The 21385-nt window shown below is 25.1% G+C and overlaps 1 protein-coding gene across 1 annotated transcript; it reads right to left on the bottom strand.

Annotated features, from left to right (window-relative positions):
- Window positions 1-1139: 1139 nt before the first annotated feature.
- On the bottom strand, window positions 1140-19853 carry LOC136973379 (N-acetylated-alpha-linked acidic dipeptidase 2-like). Its single transcript, XM_067268104.1, has 18 exons — window positions 19677-19853; window positions 19397-19587; window positions 19168-19308; window positions 18958-19090; window positions 18744-18866; window positions 18447-18627; window positions 18288-18378; window positions 18102-18200; window positions 14918-15003; window positions 14001-14120; window positions 10449-10531; window positions 10292-10355; window positions 8384-8549; window positions 7320-7413; window positions 4105-4348; window positions 3827-3908; window positions 3651-3746; window positions 1140-2196 (listed from the first exon to the last, which is right to left on the bottom strand). Exons 1-18 carry the CDS (start codon window positions 19827-19829, stop codon window positions 1989-1991), a joined length of 2355 nt encoding a protein of 784 aa, XP_067124205.1. The 5' UTR covers window positions 19830-19853; the 3' UTR covers window positions 1140-1988.
- Between the last annotated feature and the right edge of the window lie 1532 nt (window positions 19854-21385).

The following is a 21385-nucleotide window of genomic DNA, read 5'->3' as shown; positions in this document are numbered from 1 at the left end:
TAATTTTATTTTGATGTGAAATATATTACATTCAATATTTTTAATAAATGTTTTCAAACATATTTTGATAAAATATTTTTAAAATTTTGATTATTATAGTTCTGTATGGTTAGTTTATTTAAGTGAAATACTAAATACAAATCATCAGAAATTCAATAGAAAATCTATTATTAAATTTTTAATAAAACAAAGTTAGGTAGATGAAAGCCAAGACCAGATATGAAAAGCTTAGGGGTAGGAGGCTCAGATTAACCATATATGAACTTCCAGTGCAAACTGGAAGTCATGTTGTTTCAATTAAAAAAATTTTCCCCTGAAAGGGGTTAGATGACTGACATGACTCAATTGCTAACAGAATACATATGACGTACAGGGGCAAGACACTACTAATGAGGTTGAGAGCATATATTTGAAATTAAATAAATAAAAATACAGTAGAGACTCGTTAATCGGAACCCTGGTAATCAGAATTGCCGGTAATCAGAACGATTTTCAGTCGGACTGTGTCGTGCTGAATTGAACGTTTTTGATACTAAATTTACTTCTAAAGTATAATTTTCATGTTTTTATATTCTTCAATATATTTATTTTGTTTGTACAAAATGCAGAAATAATTTTTAACGATACGATAGCCTCGATTATTATTATAAAAATTTTCGTTAGGCTTAAAATCGACGAAAATTCAACACGAAGCGACACGCAACGGAGAAAAATTTGAACATCGGACAGGTTAATATATTTTTTAGTACATAATCGGTAATTGGAACAAATCACTAATCTGAACAACCCCAGTCCTCAATTAATTCCGATTTTCGGTTCTCTACTGTATAATTAAAAATTGTAGCCCAGCATTGTAATATTGTTACAATAAATAAACACTCATTATCATTATTTATTAATATTAATAATAAATCTATTAATAAATGAAGACAATGTGTAAATAAAGATACATGTTAGAGTTAATAATAATAATAATATATTATTATTATTAACCCTACAATGTATTCCCACAGAATTTAAATGATTTATAAGATAATTTAAATATTCTTTATATTTTTAAATAACATTGATAACTCTAAAAGATTTTTGCATAAGATGTCAAATAATTTTATATTCAAATATATTAATATATATACTATAATTCAATACACATCATGATGCAAAGAATTGTCAATTATCTTATGTAACATAAGATAATTACATTTTTCATCCTACTTCTTATTTATCAATATCTAGATGAGTGAAGAATTTTCTGGGGCAGTCTGCATGAAAACATGTACATGCCAAATAGTTCTTTTTTGCACATTCTCAATTTGTATTGCCACTTCTAGGAACAATCTATCTCATAACTATGAAAACTAGGGGTACAAATATCATTATAAACATTTATAATTATTATATAACAGTGGTATAAGACTTTCAAAAAATTCTCTGCATTCAAGAGAGAGAAAATAAATATGTTTTCTTTTTTTTTTTTATCTTTTGAACATCTTTGATTTTTAGATTTTATCTATTATCACATTTAGCTTTAAAATAAATGCTTCAATAATTATTCTACATGTAAATTATATGGAAACAATGATAAAAACACAAATTATCTACAGAAAATCTAAAACAAAAAGTTGAAGAAATGACAGTTATAAAACATGCATATTTATCAAAATATGCAATTTAAAAGCTTTTTCTTATCACAGACAAAAGAAAACACAATGAATTACATTACACTTAATAAATACAATACAATTAGTTAGACTAATAGTAATATTCTTTCATTTTACATGGATTGGTCTTTATAAATAAATTTTAAATAAAGAAATTACAGTAAAATAAAATACATATGTACACATATTTCACAACCTAAAATTAGTATACTCTATTTTTTTAATCCAAAACTTTTTGGATTTGAATTTCAGACACAATCCATTATCTAAAAGGTTAAAATGAGAAAATAATTTTAAATATATTTGAAAAGAAGAAGTTTAGCTGTATTACAGCTTACTATTACCCATCAAAACATGACTTTCTAAAACTCCAATTGCTGACCGTAGTGCATAATTTACATAAGATAACTGCAGGTTGACTAAGTTCCAATTTTCAGATGTATTATTTTCTTGAGCATCAAACATAGCTTTTGATAGAAATGGAAATATTATACCATTATAATTGTTTTTGAAATCTGGTCCATAGATTACATGGCTGTAAAAGATGGAATAATTTATCATTATCTGATATGTTAATGAAACTGTCAATGCTTGAATATTTTTTGAAACCATAATAATTTAAGTAATGTTTCTTGGACTTTTTTTTTACCCTAAGAGACATTAAGACCTTTTCTTGGGTCCTCTTTTGTGGATTTGGCCAGACCCACAATGGAACAGCCAAATGATGTGGGATGGAGGCCAACAATCCACTTTCTGAAAAATTCATGGTAACCTGAATTTAATTTCAGATCCCCAGGGCAGTAGGCTGACATCTTAACTATCTCAGCCATCTGGTTGGCTTTAAATAATTATTGCAATATTCTATTTTATTTACTTATCAAACAATTTACTGAACTAATCTGTATTGTTATTATTATTGACAAATATATGAAATGGGACAAATATATATTATTTTTTAGAAAAATGGCATATTATTATTATTAAAGATAAAATTTTAAAATATTTCATTATCTCAATAATATTATTTATAAGCTAAGTTAAAATAAAAATATGCTATAATCTATGAAAAAATAGAACAGAAAGTAAAATCTTTAATATTGGGGAAGATCTTTCATCATATTCTAATATCAAAATTGCAACTAAACAACTAAATCAACTGCATTACTACCAATAATTGATATGAGTTAATTTTAGTATACATTTCATTTTTTTTTTTTACATTTCAAAAGAGATTGATTATATTACATCTACATTGTTCTTTAAATTAAATAATTTAAAAACAAACAATATAATTAATGAAATTATCATGTTAGTCCAATTATTTAAGTGTAATAAAACAATAAAAATGCATATTTACAAGATAATGGTATTGCAAATGTAAAAGTAACTAAATGAATAAACTTTAAAAGAGTATATTATCTTATAAAATAACAAAAAGGCCTCATTAACTATGATTAGATGATAAATTTACAAACTTGCTTATCTTGTTGTATAATGTATTTTAAAATTTAATCATACAAATAAAATTGAATCTTTTAAATAGATTCGTTAAATGTAATGAAAATATTTTTACCTATTGACATTTAGTTTCATCATTAGTCATTAAAGCGCTTTATAATAATTAATGAAAGTAGCCTGTGTTTTATAGTTAGAGATCAGCAACTTTGAAAAATGTAACCTTTGCCATATTTAATTTTAAAATTTGGCTAAAATAAGTTTTAAAAAATATGATCTCAGCTTTAGTTGTAATTAAAAGAAAACTAAAATTATTTACAATAATTTTTTAACTACCGAAACAAAAAGAAATAAAAGACTGACCTATCATTACATTATTTTTATTTGAAGTTATTTTAAGAAAAATTTCTTATGATTTCAGAAAATATTCTTTAATTTTATAAATATCAAAGAAACTTAGACTTTGACATTAACACACAAACAAATATTAATTTTATCATTTAAATTAATAAAAGCACTAATCTGTAATCTTACCGCAGATATGAAGTTGAGGAAACTCCATCTGGTAATAAAAATGAATGTTCAATTGCTATAAGGCGATCATTATACTCATGTGCCTCTAAATATAAACTGAAAAAAATTATTAATTTAATTTTATGCAGTGATAATTTCTAAACTAAAAATATAAATTAAATTCTTATTATTATTACTCTCTGTCTCCAATTGTTCTAAAATTATTATGGAATTCTTTGCAAGCTTCTTCAAAAGACTTTAAGGCTAATGTGACATTGTCTAAAATTAAATAAAAATATATTATATAATTCTGTATGACACAATTACCTTACATACAAAAACTAATTTATTAATTCATATGATATTGAAAATATTTCATGAATATAGTGTAATTAATACAAGTAAATTTGAAAATATGTTTAAATTACACATTACTTAATACTTCTATTAATAAATAAATATGAAAATTTTTTACCTAAACTTATACCATGATCTTGCAAGAGCTTTTCATGATTTTTGGAGAACTCGGCAAAATCTCGCTTCAACTGATCACTGTAATGACTAGCTACCATTGGAAGATGTAAAGAATCTGTTAATTTCATTAAAAATGCACCTAACATGTGAGTCATCGTGGTCATCATCTTGAAGTTGACATCAGTATAATTTGCAACTGCATCAAAAGTATCATAAGACGTATGGTAAAGAGGATAATCAGATATCTAAAATATAAGAAAAAAAATTAATATTTTACTTAAAATATATATTTGAAATACAAATTTAAAAAAATTAAAATCAATTTTATGATGTTTTCAATGAATTCATTTCATTTTATTAGACTTTGTTCTGACAAAATTTAATTTGATTCTTGTTTCAATATCATGTAAATGAGAATAAAATAAAATTTATCAGAACAAAGTCTATTTGTAAGTGCACAAATTTCTTACAAAATAAAGGGATACAATGTGAATTACAAAAACTATTGAAGAAAGTAATTAATAAAATACTGCACATTAAGTATTATTACTGAAATTTAATATTGAGATAATTAAATTAAGTTAGATAATGAAAACAGGACAAAATAGGCTATTAAGCAGCTTTATTTTCATCTTATTCACTGTGTTTGTGATTTAATTATGTATGGAAAAAGTAACTTCTTACATGCTCATCTTTATTTTATATGTTCTACATTCCTCAAAAGTGAAATTGCAACACCATGAAGGGATGTGCAAATTGCAGGACCAGTACACACGACAGGGATATGCAAATGATTAAGATTGTGTATGAATCAGGTCATGTGATACCCAGTTTTGAGCTATAAAGACCAGCAGCTGACTCAGATCATAAATGCTATCATCAATGGTTCACAGTAGCCAAACTTTGATGAAGTATAGAAAATGCCACATACCATAGCCGACACACACACTACAGTGGTTGCAGTTTGGCAAGGGACATTGCAAGCAACCATTAATCACCTCACTGATAGTATGCCTCACCATATAGTGGTCTGTATAGCTGTCCATGGGGGCCATATTCATTAGTAAATAAACAGGTGTCTGTTACATATCTTTGTTCTTTTAATCATTTGCATCTCTATCACCTCTATTGATCCTGCAATGTGAATGTGGTTATGCACATTCCTTAATAGTGTTGTGATTTCACTTTTGAAGAGTGTATATATCCTAACAATGCTATTAAAGGTATATATAAAGAAAAATATAAAATTAATGCATGAGAATTCAAGATGAATGAAATTTTATATTGCATAAAACTAATAAAATAAATTTCATAAGTTTAAATATATTGCATTAATGAAAGTTATGAAATAAATGAATTTTGAATAAATCAATGGCTCAGCAAATGCTTCTGCAAGCTGGATTGTTTGATCAACTCACCAAAATCTTATTTTAACACCAGCAAGATTTTAATCCTTCATGTGGACTTGGGGCAAATGTTTTCAACCTAATTATACGTCTACTTCATGTCTTACACCTTTTATTCTATTTTGGAATTTAAAGAAGAATGCTATAATATTTCAAACTTTGGAATGAATGATGGTAAAATTCAAAATCACATTTGATGTTCTTAGTATAAATATTTATACTAAGAACACTGAACAAGATTTTGAATCTCACCATCATTCATTCCAAAGTAGAATAAAAGGTGTAAGACCTGAATAAGACATATAATTAGATAAAAAACCAAGTAAAAACAAAACAAAAATTTTATCCAGGTCCACATGAAAGATTAAACTCCTGCTGACGTTAAAATAAGGTTTTTTGGTGAGTTGAATGAATTAATAATATTTAAAATAAAATTTTATGTTTCCTGTTTCAATAAATGTAATTTCAAGTTCTATCACAGTAAAAAAAGTGGTTTTAAATTTCTTGCTCATGTAAAGTAAGAATGTTTTACATTCATCAATAATTTGTTTTAATCAAAACAAATTATTTCTGACTTATATTATCAACCATAAACTGTTATAACTGTTTTTTTTTGTGATCACTTACTAAATTTGTATTTTCAAAAAATTTTTGACAGTCTTCAATAATTGAAATCACAAAAATAAATTTTTATGCAATCATATATCATTGTTTTTTCTTATATTTATACACTTGTTACATATCACTTTGAATTCTTGTCCAATTAACTTAGATAAGTAATACAAATTATTGAATTTAACCATTCAAATATATATTTATTTTGTTTCTCTAATTGTTTTTCACTATTATGTTATTTCAAAAACTGAAATAACTAAAATATAAAAATAAAATAGTGAAACTATTTTATATAATATTTATTATTTTGATGCTAATATTTTGCATTTAGGTGAAATTCTATATATATCGTTCCAGTTTGCTTGTGCTGTTGTGGTTTTTATATTCTAATATTTCGATAAAATTATTTATATTTCGAGATAATGCAGTAAAATTTTATTTGATTGATTTCATTTTTTATTGGATCATGATAATACATAATCTATTTTCATCTTTTATAATTTTATTATTTCTTTACTTTGTGTTTGGATATTTGACAAACTAGTATTGTAAAAAAAATAATAAAATTTTGAAAAGAAAAATCAATTCACAACTGTATATTCTTAAATATTGAAAAAAATCATAAATATAAAAAGATGAGTTAGTGAGTTAAAACAACTTGTGCAGAAAAACTTTCATTGTATAGAAAAAAATAAATGTAATATATTATAATTATATTATAACTAAATAAATACTATTAAAATGCTAATTTAGCATTCTAAAGTTAAATGAAGAATTCCAAGTGGCATGTTAATATTAATACATGAAATTAAATGAAAAATATTGCTATTTGGTAGTAGCATATTACATTAAGAATTAAATGTTGACTTAATATGAAGTCAATATTAATTCCTTTTAAAATCAGAAAAGATAAATTTAAATCTCAGATTCACTGAGTACTTGGTATCAATATATAAATTTTAAAAAATTTTTGTTTCACCAAAAGTTCAAAACTTTTCTTAAATAACATTTTAAACTTTGATTCTATTTAATTTGATTCCTTTTGTGTGATATGAAAAGGCAGAAAAATATATTTTCTTATATTGTTAAAAAAAAAACCTAATAAATTTTGTTTATTTTTAGGATTGTTTTAGAATCATTTTTGTAACTATTATTTAACATTAAGTAAGTAAAAAGTTTTATACACACAACTTACCATATCTTTTCCAACAAATTGCAAATGGGCAGAAGGAATTCCTAATCCTGATATGAATCCAACAAAATCACTTCCTGATCCAGGAATATCAATTCTTAAAAAAACCAGGTATGAATAAATTTTTGAATACATGAATAAACAAGTCTGAAAATTATTGTAATCAAGTCAGGATAATGCATGGTAAACACAGTTGCTGGTTTAAGTCCTGCTCCAGCTCAATCCTTTCTAGAACATTCTAAATTGTTAAATTTTAGTTTAAATTAACATAATTATTAAAGTTAGTGTAAGATGGAAGCATAACCACCTATCTTTAGTCCAAATTACCAAATTTTATTATTAGATAATCAAAATATAGCCCAAAATAATCTAGCATTAATGACTTGATTACAACTAAAACTATACACTATAAAACTATTTGATATATAAATATATATATACTTATATATATTTATTTATTTATAAAATGATTTTAATACTTCTATTAGTTTTATTAACTATGCTGTTAATGACTTATATAAATCTATACCAGTGTTGTACAAATATCTGTGTATCCCTGTTTTAATTTTCTTAAATATTGAGTGTTCATTGTAAATTTTTTTTATAAACTACTCAAATGTAGCACTTATCACAACTTAAATAAAAGAATTCATATGAAAGATATAAATTTGAAATAATTGTTACTACAGTATTTTTTTTAAATAATGATTTTATGCATCAGTGGTACGTACATAGTGATGCCAAATACATCAAAAATTACCAAGTACTTCTGAAAATCATTCACATATTAATGAGGTACACACTTTAGAAAACAGTGTTCTATATAACTAATATATCAGACAGTCATGTACTACTGATTAATTATTATTATGACTATTTTTTTTACAGTATTTAATGTAATAAAAAAAATAAATCACAAAGAAAGCTAGATATAAAATTAATGAAAGTAAAACTGTAATATTAATAAAAATAAATAAGTTTTTATGAAATAAATTTTAATCAATCAGAAACAGTTATACTCAGAGTTACTGTAAAATTTTGTGTAGTATTTAATATTATTTTCTTACAATGGTATACTGTTAGCACTATTTTTGTCCTGTGGTCGTCTTAGCTTCCACATATCATATAATGACATACCAGGATGATTTGGATCATGGCAAGATACATCTGTAGATGCTTCCTTAAGAGCTTGTCGTAACAATGGGCTAGCTAACACTTGTAATGAATAATTACCTGAAATTAAATTTTATTGTTATTAGAAATTACAAAAACTAATAAATTACTATTCTTATAGAACTATTATTACAATAAAATCTTTAAATGTGTGTAAATTACTTAAATACCGGTCAAGATATATTAGGTCGGGATGACTGGTCGAAAGTCATACAATGGGTTCATTCAACTATATTATATTAAAATACTGTAAATTAGCATAAAAAATATGGAAAAAAGAATTTTGAATAATCCAAAATATTTGGTAATACAAACAGGTTGAGGATCTACTGTATTTCTATTAAAATTGAAAATTTCATTTCTTGTTGATATTGTTAAATATTATTTGTTTCCTTCACTCTGTGTTTTTGAAACACTAAAAAGTTAGAATTACAAAATATTTAACTAAACATTTAGTATTATTTAATATGTATTTAAAGTAAACTGAAAATATTTCAGAATGTGACATAAAAATTCTAATGTATTTTTCTTATCATAAGTCGTATCATTGAAGAATGATATGACTTATGATATGGTTATGAATTTTTATCAGTTTTGTTTTGGAATTCTTGATGCACTTGTTTTATTTTATTTCAATACCTGCTTCCAATTCTGCTGGTAATTTCTTGGTAAATGATAAACTGAAATTATTGTTATTTATGCTCTAATATTAACTCTACTTCTAAAAATATCAAGAAATTTCTACAATCTGCAATGCTTTTGATTTGGATCATTTTACTAAAAATCATTTGTTTTTGTCAATTAATATATATATATATATAAGCTGGTAAAAAACACTAAACTGTTTCCAACTTTTTATTACTTATATGTAATCAAAACGCATGAAATCAAAACCAATATATTTTTTACGTTAAAGTAAATATTAGTAATTATAAATAAAATAACTTCAATAACCCAAAATCACTTTGACAGTTGAATGGCCAAGATGAAAATATATGGCTCAAAACCTCTTAGAGAACCTTTTTTTAAATAAGGGGTCAACCTGCTGTGAAATTGTCTTATTCCTCATCTGCGTGAGAAAGGACAGATTGTATAAAGACACATCATGTGTGTATTGTCTGCAAGAGAAATTTATTTTCTTTATTGTGTTAGAGAATCTTCTTAAATAAATCTCCAGTAAATTTATCACCTTCAGAACAACTAACAACAAGTAGAACATAAAAATATATATAGCAACTTGTTGATCTGGAGGAACTTGGTTTAAGTCCACGTTAGTCCTCAAAAAATTTTTGTGGGTAGTTTGATTACAATATATTAGATTTTGTCCATCACCTGACATCTCCATTGTGGATCTGGTCAAACTCATGGACATGGAAAAAAGACCCACTTAATACTTACAAAATGAAAAAAAGTTATAAAAAAAACACTTCATAATTTTAAAATCATGTATTACTTTTACATTATTCATCTTTAAAATCAGAGTAATTTTCAATTTATTCTAAATTCAATCCAGAATATGCTTATTTAATTTTGTTACTTCCTTGATTAGCTAATGTAACTAGTTGTAAAATCAATCAGCAAATTAATAAGCTTATTGTTAAATTACAGTATGCTAAAAAATAAGTTATTCTTTATATTTGCCATAACATGAAATATTGTCCAAGTTTTTATATGAAAATAAAAATAATTATTTTACAAAACTTTTGTGATAATTTCAAAACTTTATGTTGCTAATATAAATTTTCTTAATTATTACTAAAATAAGTAATAAAAAAGTGAATCACCAGGATTAATATATTTACCTGTAACCACAATATCAACATTTATATATGCTATGGTTCTTTGAAACAGTTCCTTAGAATGATCCTAAAAAGTCACAAAAAAGTATTTAATAAATATTTTTAGGTACCAATATCTATAAACATATTAAAATAGAAAAAATGAATATTTTACTCTCACCTGAATCCATTCCATAGATCCTGTAATGCCAAATTCTTCAGCATCCCAACTGGCAAGAATTAATGAGCGACCTGGTTTCCAACCTAAAATGTATTCAATTTTTAAAATAAAAACGACAATAAAATATATTCAACTGACAACAAACTGAACATATTAATTAAATTTTACTGCATTTCAAAATATTAAAAAAAAAAAAAATTCAGAATAAAAATCTATTTTGTGCTTCTGTAGCTTTCTCCATAATACTGTAAATCAAGGGTCAGCAATGCAGCATCTGTGGCACATTTCAGATGCACACTCTAGAACCATAGTCACACAAGCACAAATACATATTTGTAATTTTATTTAATTTCATTTTGTGTTATGTTTTGTATGTACTTTTAATTTTCATTTTTTAGTTATTACATGCATATATAATTTTTTTTTTGTATAAATATATATATATCAAAACATAATTAATTTGTTTATTTATTATAACATAGTAACTTTTTCAAAAATTAAACTATGTACCCTCGATGGTTTTTAAAATTTTTATCATGCCCTTACAACATAAAGGTTGTTGACCCTACTGTAAACTATGCATGAAGATAATGATATAAATATTAGCTACATTTACGCACATTATGTGTGTAAGGTAGCTAATATTTATTATATTCATACACACAAATTTCTTCTAATAAAGGATTGAAACCAAATAAATTTAAACATGAAAATTCTTCCTGTAAAATCATTGTATAAATAGTATATATAGAAAAACATCATAATACAGTAAAGCATCGATTATCCGACCCCGATTAACTGACTTCGTTCTAGTCGGCAAATTCAAATGTCCGCTAGTGATGTGGCACTACAATATTTGGTTATGTCTTGGCTACTTTAATATTATTTTTGTTAAATTTTTGCATGTTTTAGCTGGCAGCACTGGCTCGACCGTGAAAGGGAGGCTAGTATTTAAACCAGGCCTAATACGCTATACTAATAATGTATTTTTTCATACTTTTCGGTTATCCAACTTTTCAGTTATCCGACCAACCCCAGTACCCAATTAAGTCAGATAATCAATGCTCTACTGTATATTGTTTTTCTATTCTATGCAAAATTATTACCAAATGTGTATTTTAAAACTCTTTGAATATTAAAAGCTTATTTTCAAGTAAAATAACACAAAATTATTAAAAAACTCATACGTTTCATAAGTACTTTTAAATATTACAATTATTATTTTCAAACATTTGCAATATAAGAACAGAACAAGAACTTAATTTAAATTCAAAATAATATTTGAATTTTTTTAAAAAAGCAATATTATGCTAAGTATATAAAAAATATAATAATCTAATAGTATGTAGGGCTTAGACAAATAAAATAGTTTTACTTAAATGTAATTAAAAGCAAACAGTTTGTGTTGAGTATGAATGAGGATTTTCTAGATGGATAGTTTCTTAATATAGTCTGGTATGCTATTCATGCAAAGTAATATTAATAAGAAGTAGAACTCACTGTGTATCATACATATTTGAAAATTGTAGCAAATTCATATCAAATGTTATCCAAAACATCGTTTTATTTAAATTCGTATGTGTTCTTCTCTGTTTCGAACATTCATGTTCGATATAAAAATCTTTTATTCGCCTGAAGACGACGGAAATACATTTGTCAAAAGTGCTTGGAAGAAAATATTTTGTAACACCGTACACAGTGAGTTCTACTTCTTATGGATAGTTTCTTAAAGCTGTCAAATTCCATAGTATTAAATAGAGATTCTTCATCCTCTGACTTTATTAATAATCTTTATAGATTTTATGATGTCATTGGGCTGCAATTTTCAGACTGCAGATTTATTCATTTCCACTGTCTGTCCATCTTTCATTAATCTCAAGAACCAAATTAGCTAGATGAACATTGAGACCAGATAGGGAATGCTTAGGGGCCAGAGACTCTAATTAATTATATACAAACTTCCAGTCTAGACTGGAAATCATGTAATTTTTTAAATTAAAACATGATTAAAAATTGCAGCCTGGCATTATGATGATGTCACAATAATATTCATTTGATTTTTACAATCTACTTTATCTGGTATATCAAAGATGTTACTTTTGTGATATCAATTACATTATTTTGATAAGAACATTTTCATACTTTATTTATTTTTATATAATTTATTCCAAATTCAATCACATTCAAACACAATATATATAACAGCTTATTATTAGTATTATATACATATATATTATTAATAATAAAACAGATGTAAAAATTACTACAGAATTTGTAATTATTGAAAAACAGCTTATCAAAAATGATTTAATTTAAATACCAAACCTGATTTAAATCTGCCCAGATTGACGTTGCATTATATAATTTATAAATTTACAGTGGAACCTCACTTAATGAGCATAATTTGTTCCAGAACCTTACTCGTAATGCAAAACACTCGTTAAGCAAAACAATTTTACCCATAGAAATTAATGTAAAATACAATAGTGCGTTCCATGCCAAAAAATATACTCAAATACTATATTTATTTGCATATAAGACGTGGTTTTTATTAATTTTTCACTGCATCAAAAACCTAGGTCGTCATATATGTGCGAGCAAAGGATCCTTTGCATTTTTGCAATAATTTTTGTGAACCGTGTATAGTTCATGCTGCCATTATAGCAGAGTGCTATCAAGGTCAATGTGAATGTCACATTTCAAGAGATGATCCAAAAATAGCTGGTCACTTTTAGCAATGATTATAAATGTAGTTATTTCATATTTGTTAAATTGGTATTTTGAATGAATATTTGTACATTCTGAATCACTAAAAATAAACTTTTTCCTGTCACATGCATTATAATCTTTTGGTTTTGCTACATGGGTATAAGGTGCATGGAAAAGCATTCTTCAAAGGCTGATAGCAGTCATTCAGGAAATACTGCATTTTAAATTCACTCAATGGATCAGAAAATGATTGTGGTGTAAGAGTGAAAAAGAGGAGAATTGTAACGAAGCTTTGGAGGGTGAGTCCGAGTAGAAAAAAGCTGATAATGTCAAGAAAACATGGTTGTTTGCCTTAATATGTACATTTGATAATAATTTATTTGTGATTAAACAAAATAAAATTAGAATTGTAATAATAAATCTAATTTTCTTTATTTTGATCTTTAAAGTCCCACCTTATCCTATATGCGAGATCATCTTATATGCAAGTAAATACAGTATTTTATGTATAACATTTATTCAAAGAAAATTATACAATATACATTATTAAGGAGCATAAATCATCATCTTTTCTTCTAGAACGGAATGAACCAACCTGAAATGTGAATTCGATTTGCAGAAAACAAAAAAAAAAAAAAAAAAAAAATCACAGATAATAGCATGATGGAGCATGCACACAATCTGGAACTTCCCCTCTCCTCGTCACTCGTTATGCAAAACTTTGCTCGTTAAGCGAGTCATTTTAAAAAAATTTGATTTGCTCTTTATGCAAGGTGCCTGTTAAGCGAGGTTCCACTGTACTATTTTTCAATTTAACTTTATAGCTATTCAATATTTACTAACCTTCTTTCACCAGAATTCCAAAAACTCTTGATAATTCTAATAAAACAGCTACACCAGTACCAGGATCTGCAGATCCGTTGGTCCAAGAATCATGATGACCACCAATAATTACATATCTACCTAAAATTAGAATTTAAATTCTTTATACTTTTATAAAATTGCTATAGAATTTATAATTACCATATTTTACGGACTATAAGATGCACTTTTTTCTTTGAAAAATTGCCTCCAAAATTCAGGTGCGTCTTATAGTCCGTAGCGACTTATAGGCATTTTTTTAAAAAAAAATGCTTAAAAATTAAGGTGCGTCTTATAGTCCGTAAAATACGAGTAGATTTACTATATTTTGCATTAATTTTTTGAAGATTTATTTTATATGATGTATAACATCTACTAATGGAAATTGAATAATGTATTAAATATTTGTTATTTATAACAAATTATAATGCAAAAGGTTAACTGAAAATAATGGAGAAATCCACAAGGTGACAGTAATCTAACTTTGTTTATTCTGATATATGATAAATTATTAAATAGTAAGATATTATAAATCAGACTTTACCTCTATAAATTTTTCAAAAATATACTGTATTTACTTGAATAACCCATGCACTTTTCTCAAAAAACAAAAAGATCACGACAAATTAAATGAATTCAAGTTTGGACCAAAGAAATAAATGAATTTACCATCTACATTTACTACATCATCATAAAACTAGACATAATAGCATACAGACGACAATATGACAAATTCACACAAGACTGTCTCATCTTACTATTACAGATCCAATAGTTATTAAAGAACGATTATACATACAACCATCTTATTTCTCAATTTAATAATTTTGCAAAAGCATATAAAGATAAACTCTTAAATTTTTTAGTACATCCAAAAACAAATTTATATTTGTAATTACCTGGTTCAAATTGTCCTGGTATGGTAGCTATCACATTATACACTTCTTTTTGTTGAAGTTCATTAAACACTTCCACTTTTATAAAGCTGTAAATTATAAAATATTTTTAAAAGTTAAAAAATGACACAACAGGCATATATATAAAAAACAACTAAATATTTGCAAATATTTATATTACTGAAATTTCATGCAGATAACTAAAAGGAATATATATTCTTCAGAATATTGCTAGAATGAAAATAAAATCTTTTCATAACCTAAACCACTGTAGACAAGTGCCTATGGAGTGGCTATTGAGAGCATGACACTGGTATGCAGTTAGAAGGTATAATCTCAAACATCAAGATAGTGCTTTTATGTTTTATTTCTTTTAGCAGTTCATTAAAGGTATATTTAAACAGTGAAATGAAAAACATAATGAGGCGTAAAATCCTAAATTTTATAAGTGTTAAAAATACAATATAGGTATCAAACAACAAAATTTTCTAGTTGTATTGCTTTGTTTGTTTTATTTATCAAATACTAATACTACTACTAAAGTAATACTATTAATAACAATAAATGCTAAAATAAACTAAAAAAATTAAATTTAAAAGAATTTTAATGTAAATTATATCCAATGACATAGGTTCAAAAATTGACCAATCAGCTGTTTCATATTGAAAGATGTGCTTTATCTTATATGACAGTGATGGTAAACCTGTGACCCATTGGTCACAGGTTCCCACGTGATTTCAAGGTACCCACATTAAATGTTTAAAAAGTATTAGGTTATAAAAAATATTGATAAATTTCAAAACTTTACCTATGTAGTGTAAAAATGGAGTCCTAAAGCTTTTGTGAAAAGTCTTAAAGCACACTTATGAACTATAGATTAAAAAAATAGCAGATTTTCCATTAAAGAAAATATTTATTTGTTATAATCACATTATCATCATCCTCTTACTTATATAAATTATTGTTATTTCTGTCATATAAATTAAAAAGTTAAATAAAGTAAAACTTATAAGCATTTTAATGTCATTTTTAATTAATTACTACAATTAAATATTTGACCTGCAATTTGGAGTTAATAAATTTTGAATTCAATTTGACCCACCTTTGGAAAAAGATTTACCATCACTGTTATATGATAATGATCCAATAGATTATAATGGTCAAGTCATCCAAACAGAAGGATGAAATTTTGTTTTGTACAACTAATTACTGTTTAGAAAATGTTACAGAACAATTTATTTTACTACTGTCTTTTAACTTGAAAGCTATTTATTATTTTAAATTGCATATGAATGGTAATTTAATATAAAATAGTAGTATCATAATATTTAGTTTACACTTCACTAGCAACATGGCAGAATGTAATGCTTTGTATGTAAACAAGAAGAAACATTGCACAATTAATCTAAAGCTATTATTTTAAATGTATTATAACTATATATTATATAGTAATCTTATATATATATATAATATAGTATATAACATTACTATATTGTCAAAATTGACTATATAGTAATGAAAAGAGCAAGCAATTTAACATATTAGCATTACAATTGTCAAGTCACGTGACTTAATTATCAATGAGACTGACTAATCATTCATCAAAAATGATTTCTCTTTCATTGTTTACTGTTCATTGGTCAGACTATAAATAATAATAATTGCTAAAAAAATTAAATAAGAAAAAATTTTAAAGAACATGATATGAGTGTTCAATTGTTCAGCTTCTAAATAGAATCTTCTAAATAGTACCCAAAGAGTTAATATTTAGAGTGAGAAATTTATTGAAAACATAACTTTTTAAGTTAAAAGTTTAAGTAGGAGTATTTATTATTATTACTTAATGTATGATTGATACACATAGAATGTTCGTTGGTTCTATTGTCTTGCATAATCTTGAACAAATGCATTAATTAGGTTTTTAGAACATTCAGCATGGGAGTGCCTTAGCAAGATTTTGTTTGTGGTTTGTTTTGAATTAAGTATCTGTCTATGAATTGTAACGAGTAATGGGATTGATTTAGAAAATTTGTTTAAAAATGTAAATGGAGTTTATTTATTAAAGTTAAATCATTTTGATAATTTTATCTCAAAGCTGAATAGTGGCATATTATCAAGCACCTAATGCTGGTGGTACAAAATTTTGAATAAATCTTTATTTGACTGCTTTATTTATAAAAATAATCTTTTTTGAAATATTACAGCAGTATTAATGTAAATTAGGTGTAATTTATTAAGTTTTTATGTAGTTATAGAAGAGACATTTGCATGTGTGGTACATTCATTACTGGATGCATATTACATGATAGCAAGTAATTTGTGCTTTTTCTGAAAATTAATGCAAGGAGATTTTTGGTGTTATTTCCTTTTTATTTAATTGTTTTGTGAAAGTAATCTGTGATTCTGATTCTTTTATCAAGTATTTATTTTTATTAAAAAGGTTAAATTGTTTAGCTTATGATGCTTTCTTTGTGGTAATGTGATTTATTTTTTTCTTTTAGGCCCATAGGGTAAAAACTGTTGGTGATTTTATGCTAATTGCATCCTGGGGTATAGTTTGCAGGTTATTTAACCAGCAGTTAGCTTTAGTTATTTGGGAGACTGGATAATTTCTAGATAAGACTAACCTGACTCTTTTTTTAGTTTTTTTTTATTTCTACATAAGATATAGTTTTTTCTTTGGGTAGTTCTCCCAATTTTAGGTTTAAATTAGGATTTACCTTTAGGTTTTATTTATAAGTTATGTGTATTTATGTTTTGTGTTAACATATATGTTGTATAATTTTGTGTTATTTCTCCCCACATCATGATTGTACCAGTATGCTTAAATAAATAGATACATATAAAATAAACAGAACTAAAGACAAGGCATGTATGTATAGATGTGTGTTTAGTAGTTCTGGGAATAATCATAGTGATAGATAAATGTCTGCAGCATGTAAAGGATTTTTTATGTTTCATAAAGGTGCTCTTTGTGATTTTAAATGAAAGTTGTTTTGTGAGTTCATAACTGAGTCAAAATCAGCAAATAAGAAGTCAATTTGTAAGGAATGTTGGTTAACATAATTGACTGTCTCACAAAATTATGTTAACAATAAAATAATGACAAAATTAGTGAATTAATTGATAGAATAACTAAATTAAAACAACAATTAATATTATTAATGAAAATCTATAAAATGATAACCTTGCATTAGTTTTACTTGAAAGAAATTCAGAACCTAGATTATAGCTTATGTTAAGCATTCCTTTCCAATCTGAAGGTGCCTCTGGTCCACCTAAATCTCTAATAAATTAAAAAATGAAAAGTTATCTATTTGATATTATCTAGCAAATTAAACATTTAAAACATTACAAATAACTTTTCACTAACTTCATAAGAACCTGAGCATCATTATAGCTAATTGGCTGAGAAGGTATTCTTGGTAAGTCAATTTCACTCAATGGTATTCTATAAACTCCATCTAGAGAGAAGAATTAATTTTTAACAGCTTTTAAAGCAAATTATACAAAATAATTTATGGTAATTTACCAACAGATGGTAAAAATGGAGTATTTGGATCTCCTGGATAAGTTTTCAGATTACCCCTGACAACACCATCTCCAGGAAGCCCTATGTTTTCTGGATAAGTTTTCAAACTTCCTCCTCCATGATCTATTGGATCAGGATATAATAATGCAGCTACAGCTCCAAACTTTTCAGCAAGTTTTATCTGTACTTAAAAAAAATATGTTTTTATGTTAAAAATTATATTATCTGAATAGTTATCATTTAAATTCTTTTAGAACAAAACTTAATATTCATAATGTATAAAGAAAAATAACAAACCTTTGAACCTCTATGAGTTTTACCATTTCTCATGATTACTACGGCATTTTCTACTGAAACATTAACTTTCTTTAAATATTCAAAGTCTTCTAATCTCCCATAATGTGCATAAACTAATTTTCCCTAAAATACAAAAAAAGAATTTATATATTTTTAAACATTTTATGTAAATTTTGATTATCTAAAATTTAAAATATATTAAACATTTATTTACCTGTGCTTCTGTCTTTGGAGAATAAGCATAATAAGGTCTCATTTCTGGAAACATAGCTCCATCACCAGATTCTGAAGCTGAAAAAACTAGCTTTCCATTTTTATCTATTAAATATACTTTATTTGGAACTTCCCTAGATATATAACAATAAATTTTATCAATTTAATTAGTAAATTTTCAAATTTACAACATTAAAAAATATTTACTAACATAGATGGTACAGAAAGAAGTACATTATATTTTTCTATGCGTACAGAATTCAGACCAAATTCCTTCCATTTATCTCGTATAAATTCAGCAATCCGAAGGCTTTCATCACTTCCTGCCCTATGAACTTCTTGAGTAAAGTATCTAATAGTAAAAATTTCAATTAATTCAAGTATTAAATTATTCAAAACATTTACAAAGAATATAAATAATAAATAACATTTTTAATAACCTTAAATTATTTCCAATTTTAACAGGATCAACATTATCTTGAAATAAATTTACATATTGTTTTTGATAACTGTATAAAGCTGATGACTGAGGACAAGTGTTCTCTTTCTTTAATATAACTTCATGAACACCACGACGAATGAAATAGCCAAATATGAGGCCAATAAAAAATAAAGAAACGAGGAACAAAACCTTAAAAAAAAAATAAATAAATAAATAAATAAATACATATATCATTGAAATATCTAAAATTAAAAAAAATATATTAATTTAAAATTTACCTTCAAAACTTTTCCTTTTCTTCCTGAAAACCATCCTTCAGATGCAATTTGCACATGTGGTTGTTGAGCGTCAGGTGGAATATCCATGTCCACATTTTCTGTTTCTACATCCCATTTAGTATAAGCTTTCTTACCACGTATATAATCTGTCATTTTGGGCTGTATAAGCTAGTTATAAAAAAAATCTGTAATATTAAATGATTAATTTAGAACATGTGTATGAAATTTGTAACAGTAAACCTAAAATAATAAGATATATATATATAACTCAATATTAACCAAATGCTAACTAATTTAATGTAAATAAGTATAAAACTTACAGCTTATATACTTTTACCCAATTTTTAATATATATTTTTAATGCATTAGAAAGTATATAACATATACTATATAGAATTTTCTGAATAATTTACAAATATTTTTTCATTTAAGTTTATTTAATGAGATATTTGAAAATTATCATTATAGATTTAGAATACAATAGAAAAAAGTTAAATATGACGATTACATTTTTATAATTTCTGAATGTTATATTTGCTTAAACAAACTTATTACAAATTAAAAATGATTCCTTATCATTTATTTAATATAAATTTTATTTTAAAATTAAATAAAAAGAGAGCTTCATTATAATGGAGCTTCTTAACTCTTATTTTCATTTGATATTTGAGATAATTGAGGATTATATGAATAGAATAAAATACAAAAAGTAAGTATGATTAATAAGTATGATGATGTACTGTACATTACATATTCACTTGCTTAAATATTTGATATCCTGACTTGTCATCACTTATGTTAAAAAAATACTCATAGATATAAGTAGATTATGAAGAATGGGTTTATCCATATTTAAGTTAGTTAAGAATAATTATTTTACAAGTATATATTAGTTACCTCTGTTATCTACAAAATATACAATTTAATTTCTTAACCATCTAATTAACTTTACAACCAATACTAATAATGGCAAACTTTTATAAAAATATTTCATTATATTAAAAATGTAACATATGGAATGCACTATTTCTGTTGAAAATAACCCAAACAATTTATTTAAATTAAAAATTTATATCACTTACTTATAAATAATATTAAAAATTTATACTATTTTAGTATTATACACATTAGTTACTGTTAAATTAATCAATACAGAAATTATTTTATTTTTATATGCATTACCAACTTTGGAGTTATGTTCTTAATATATTTTAATCAATAGTTGAATCAATACTTTTATTAAATATAATACAATGATTGTCATAAACAGTCTTTTCTGTAAAGTTTTTTCTTATATCATTTAGTTACATTACTTTCATGATGATAAACCTAGGGAAATTTTTTTTATCTAATTCAAATATCCATTACTTACTATTGATTAATATTTAAATCTGTAGCCGAAATGAAAAACATTAATCAATTATTGTATGAGTAATTTATCAATAGTTAACATTTAATGTATCTTTATATAAATTATAATTATAAATAATTTCATTATTTATATAATTGTATTGCATAAATCATGTTTAACCTATCAAACAAACATCTATTATTACATATTTTATGAAATATAATGTGATATGTTTCTGCTTGAATAATTCACAATATACTGTATATGTAATAAATTATTCAACCCTTGGCAAAAATTTCCAAGAATTGTATTGTACAAAAAGTGTACAAAAACTAAAGTTGTGACTTTTAGCTTGATG

The sequence above is a fragment of the Centruroides vittatus genome, unplaced genomic scaffold, assembly GCF_030686945.1.
Source record: "Centruroides vittatus isolate TY-2023 unplaced genomic scaffold, ASM3068694v2 contig_1074, whole genome shotgun sequence".
NCBI classification, from domain to species: domain Eukaryota; kingdom Metazoa; phylum Arthropoda; class Arachnida; order Scorpiones; family Buthidae; genus Centruroides; species Centruroides vittatus.
Note: the sequence above shows the minus strand (reverse complement) of the source record. Positions and strands in the feature narration are given on the sequence as shown.

Coding starts and splice junctions, on each gene's coding strand:
- LOC136973379 (XM_067268104.1), bottom strand. CDS start 19,829: ATGACAGATTATATACGTGGTAAGAAAGCTTATACTAAATGGGATGTA. Junction 8,550..10,291: donor TGTTGATATTGTGGTTACAG/GTAAATATATTA, acceptor ATTTAATTTCAG/GTAATTATTCATTACAAGTG. Junction 7,414..8,383: donor AGTGCTAACAGTATACCATT/GTAAGAAAATAA, acceptor GGTTTTTTTAAG/AATTGATATTCCTGGATCAG.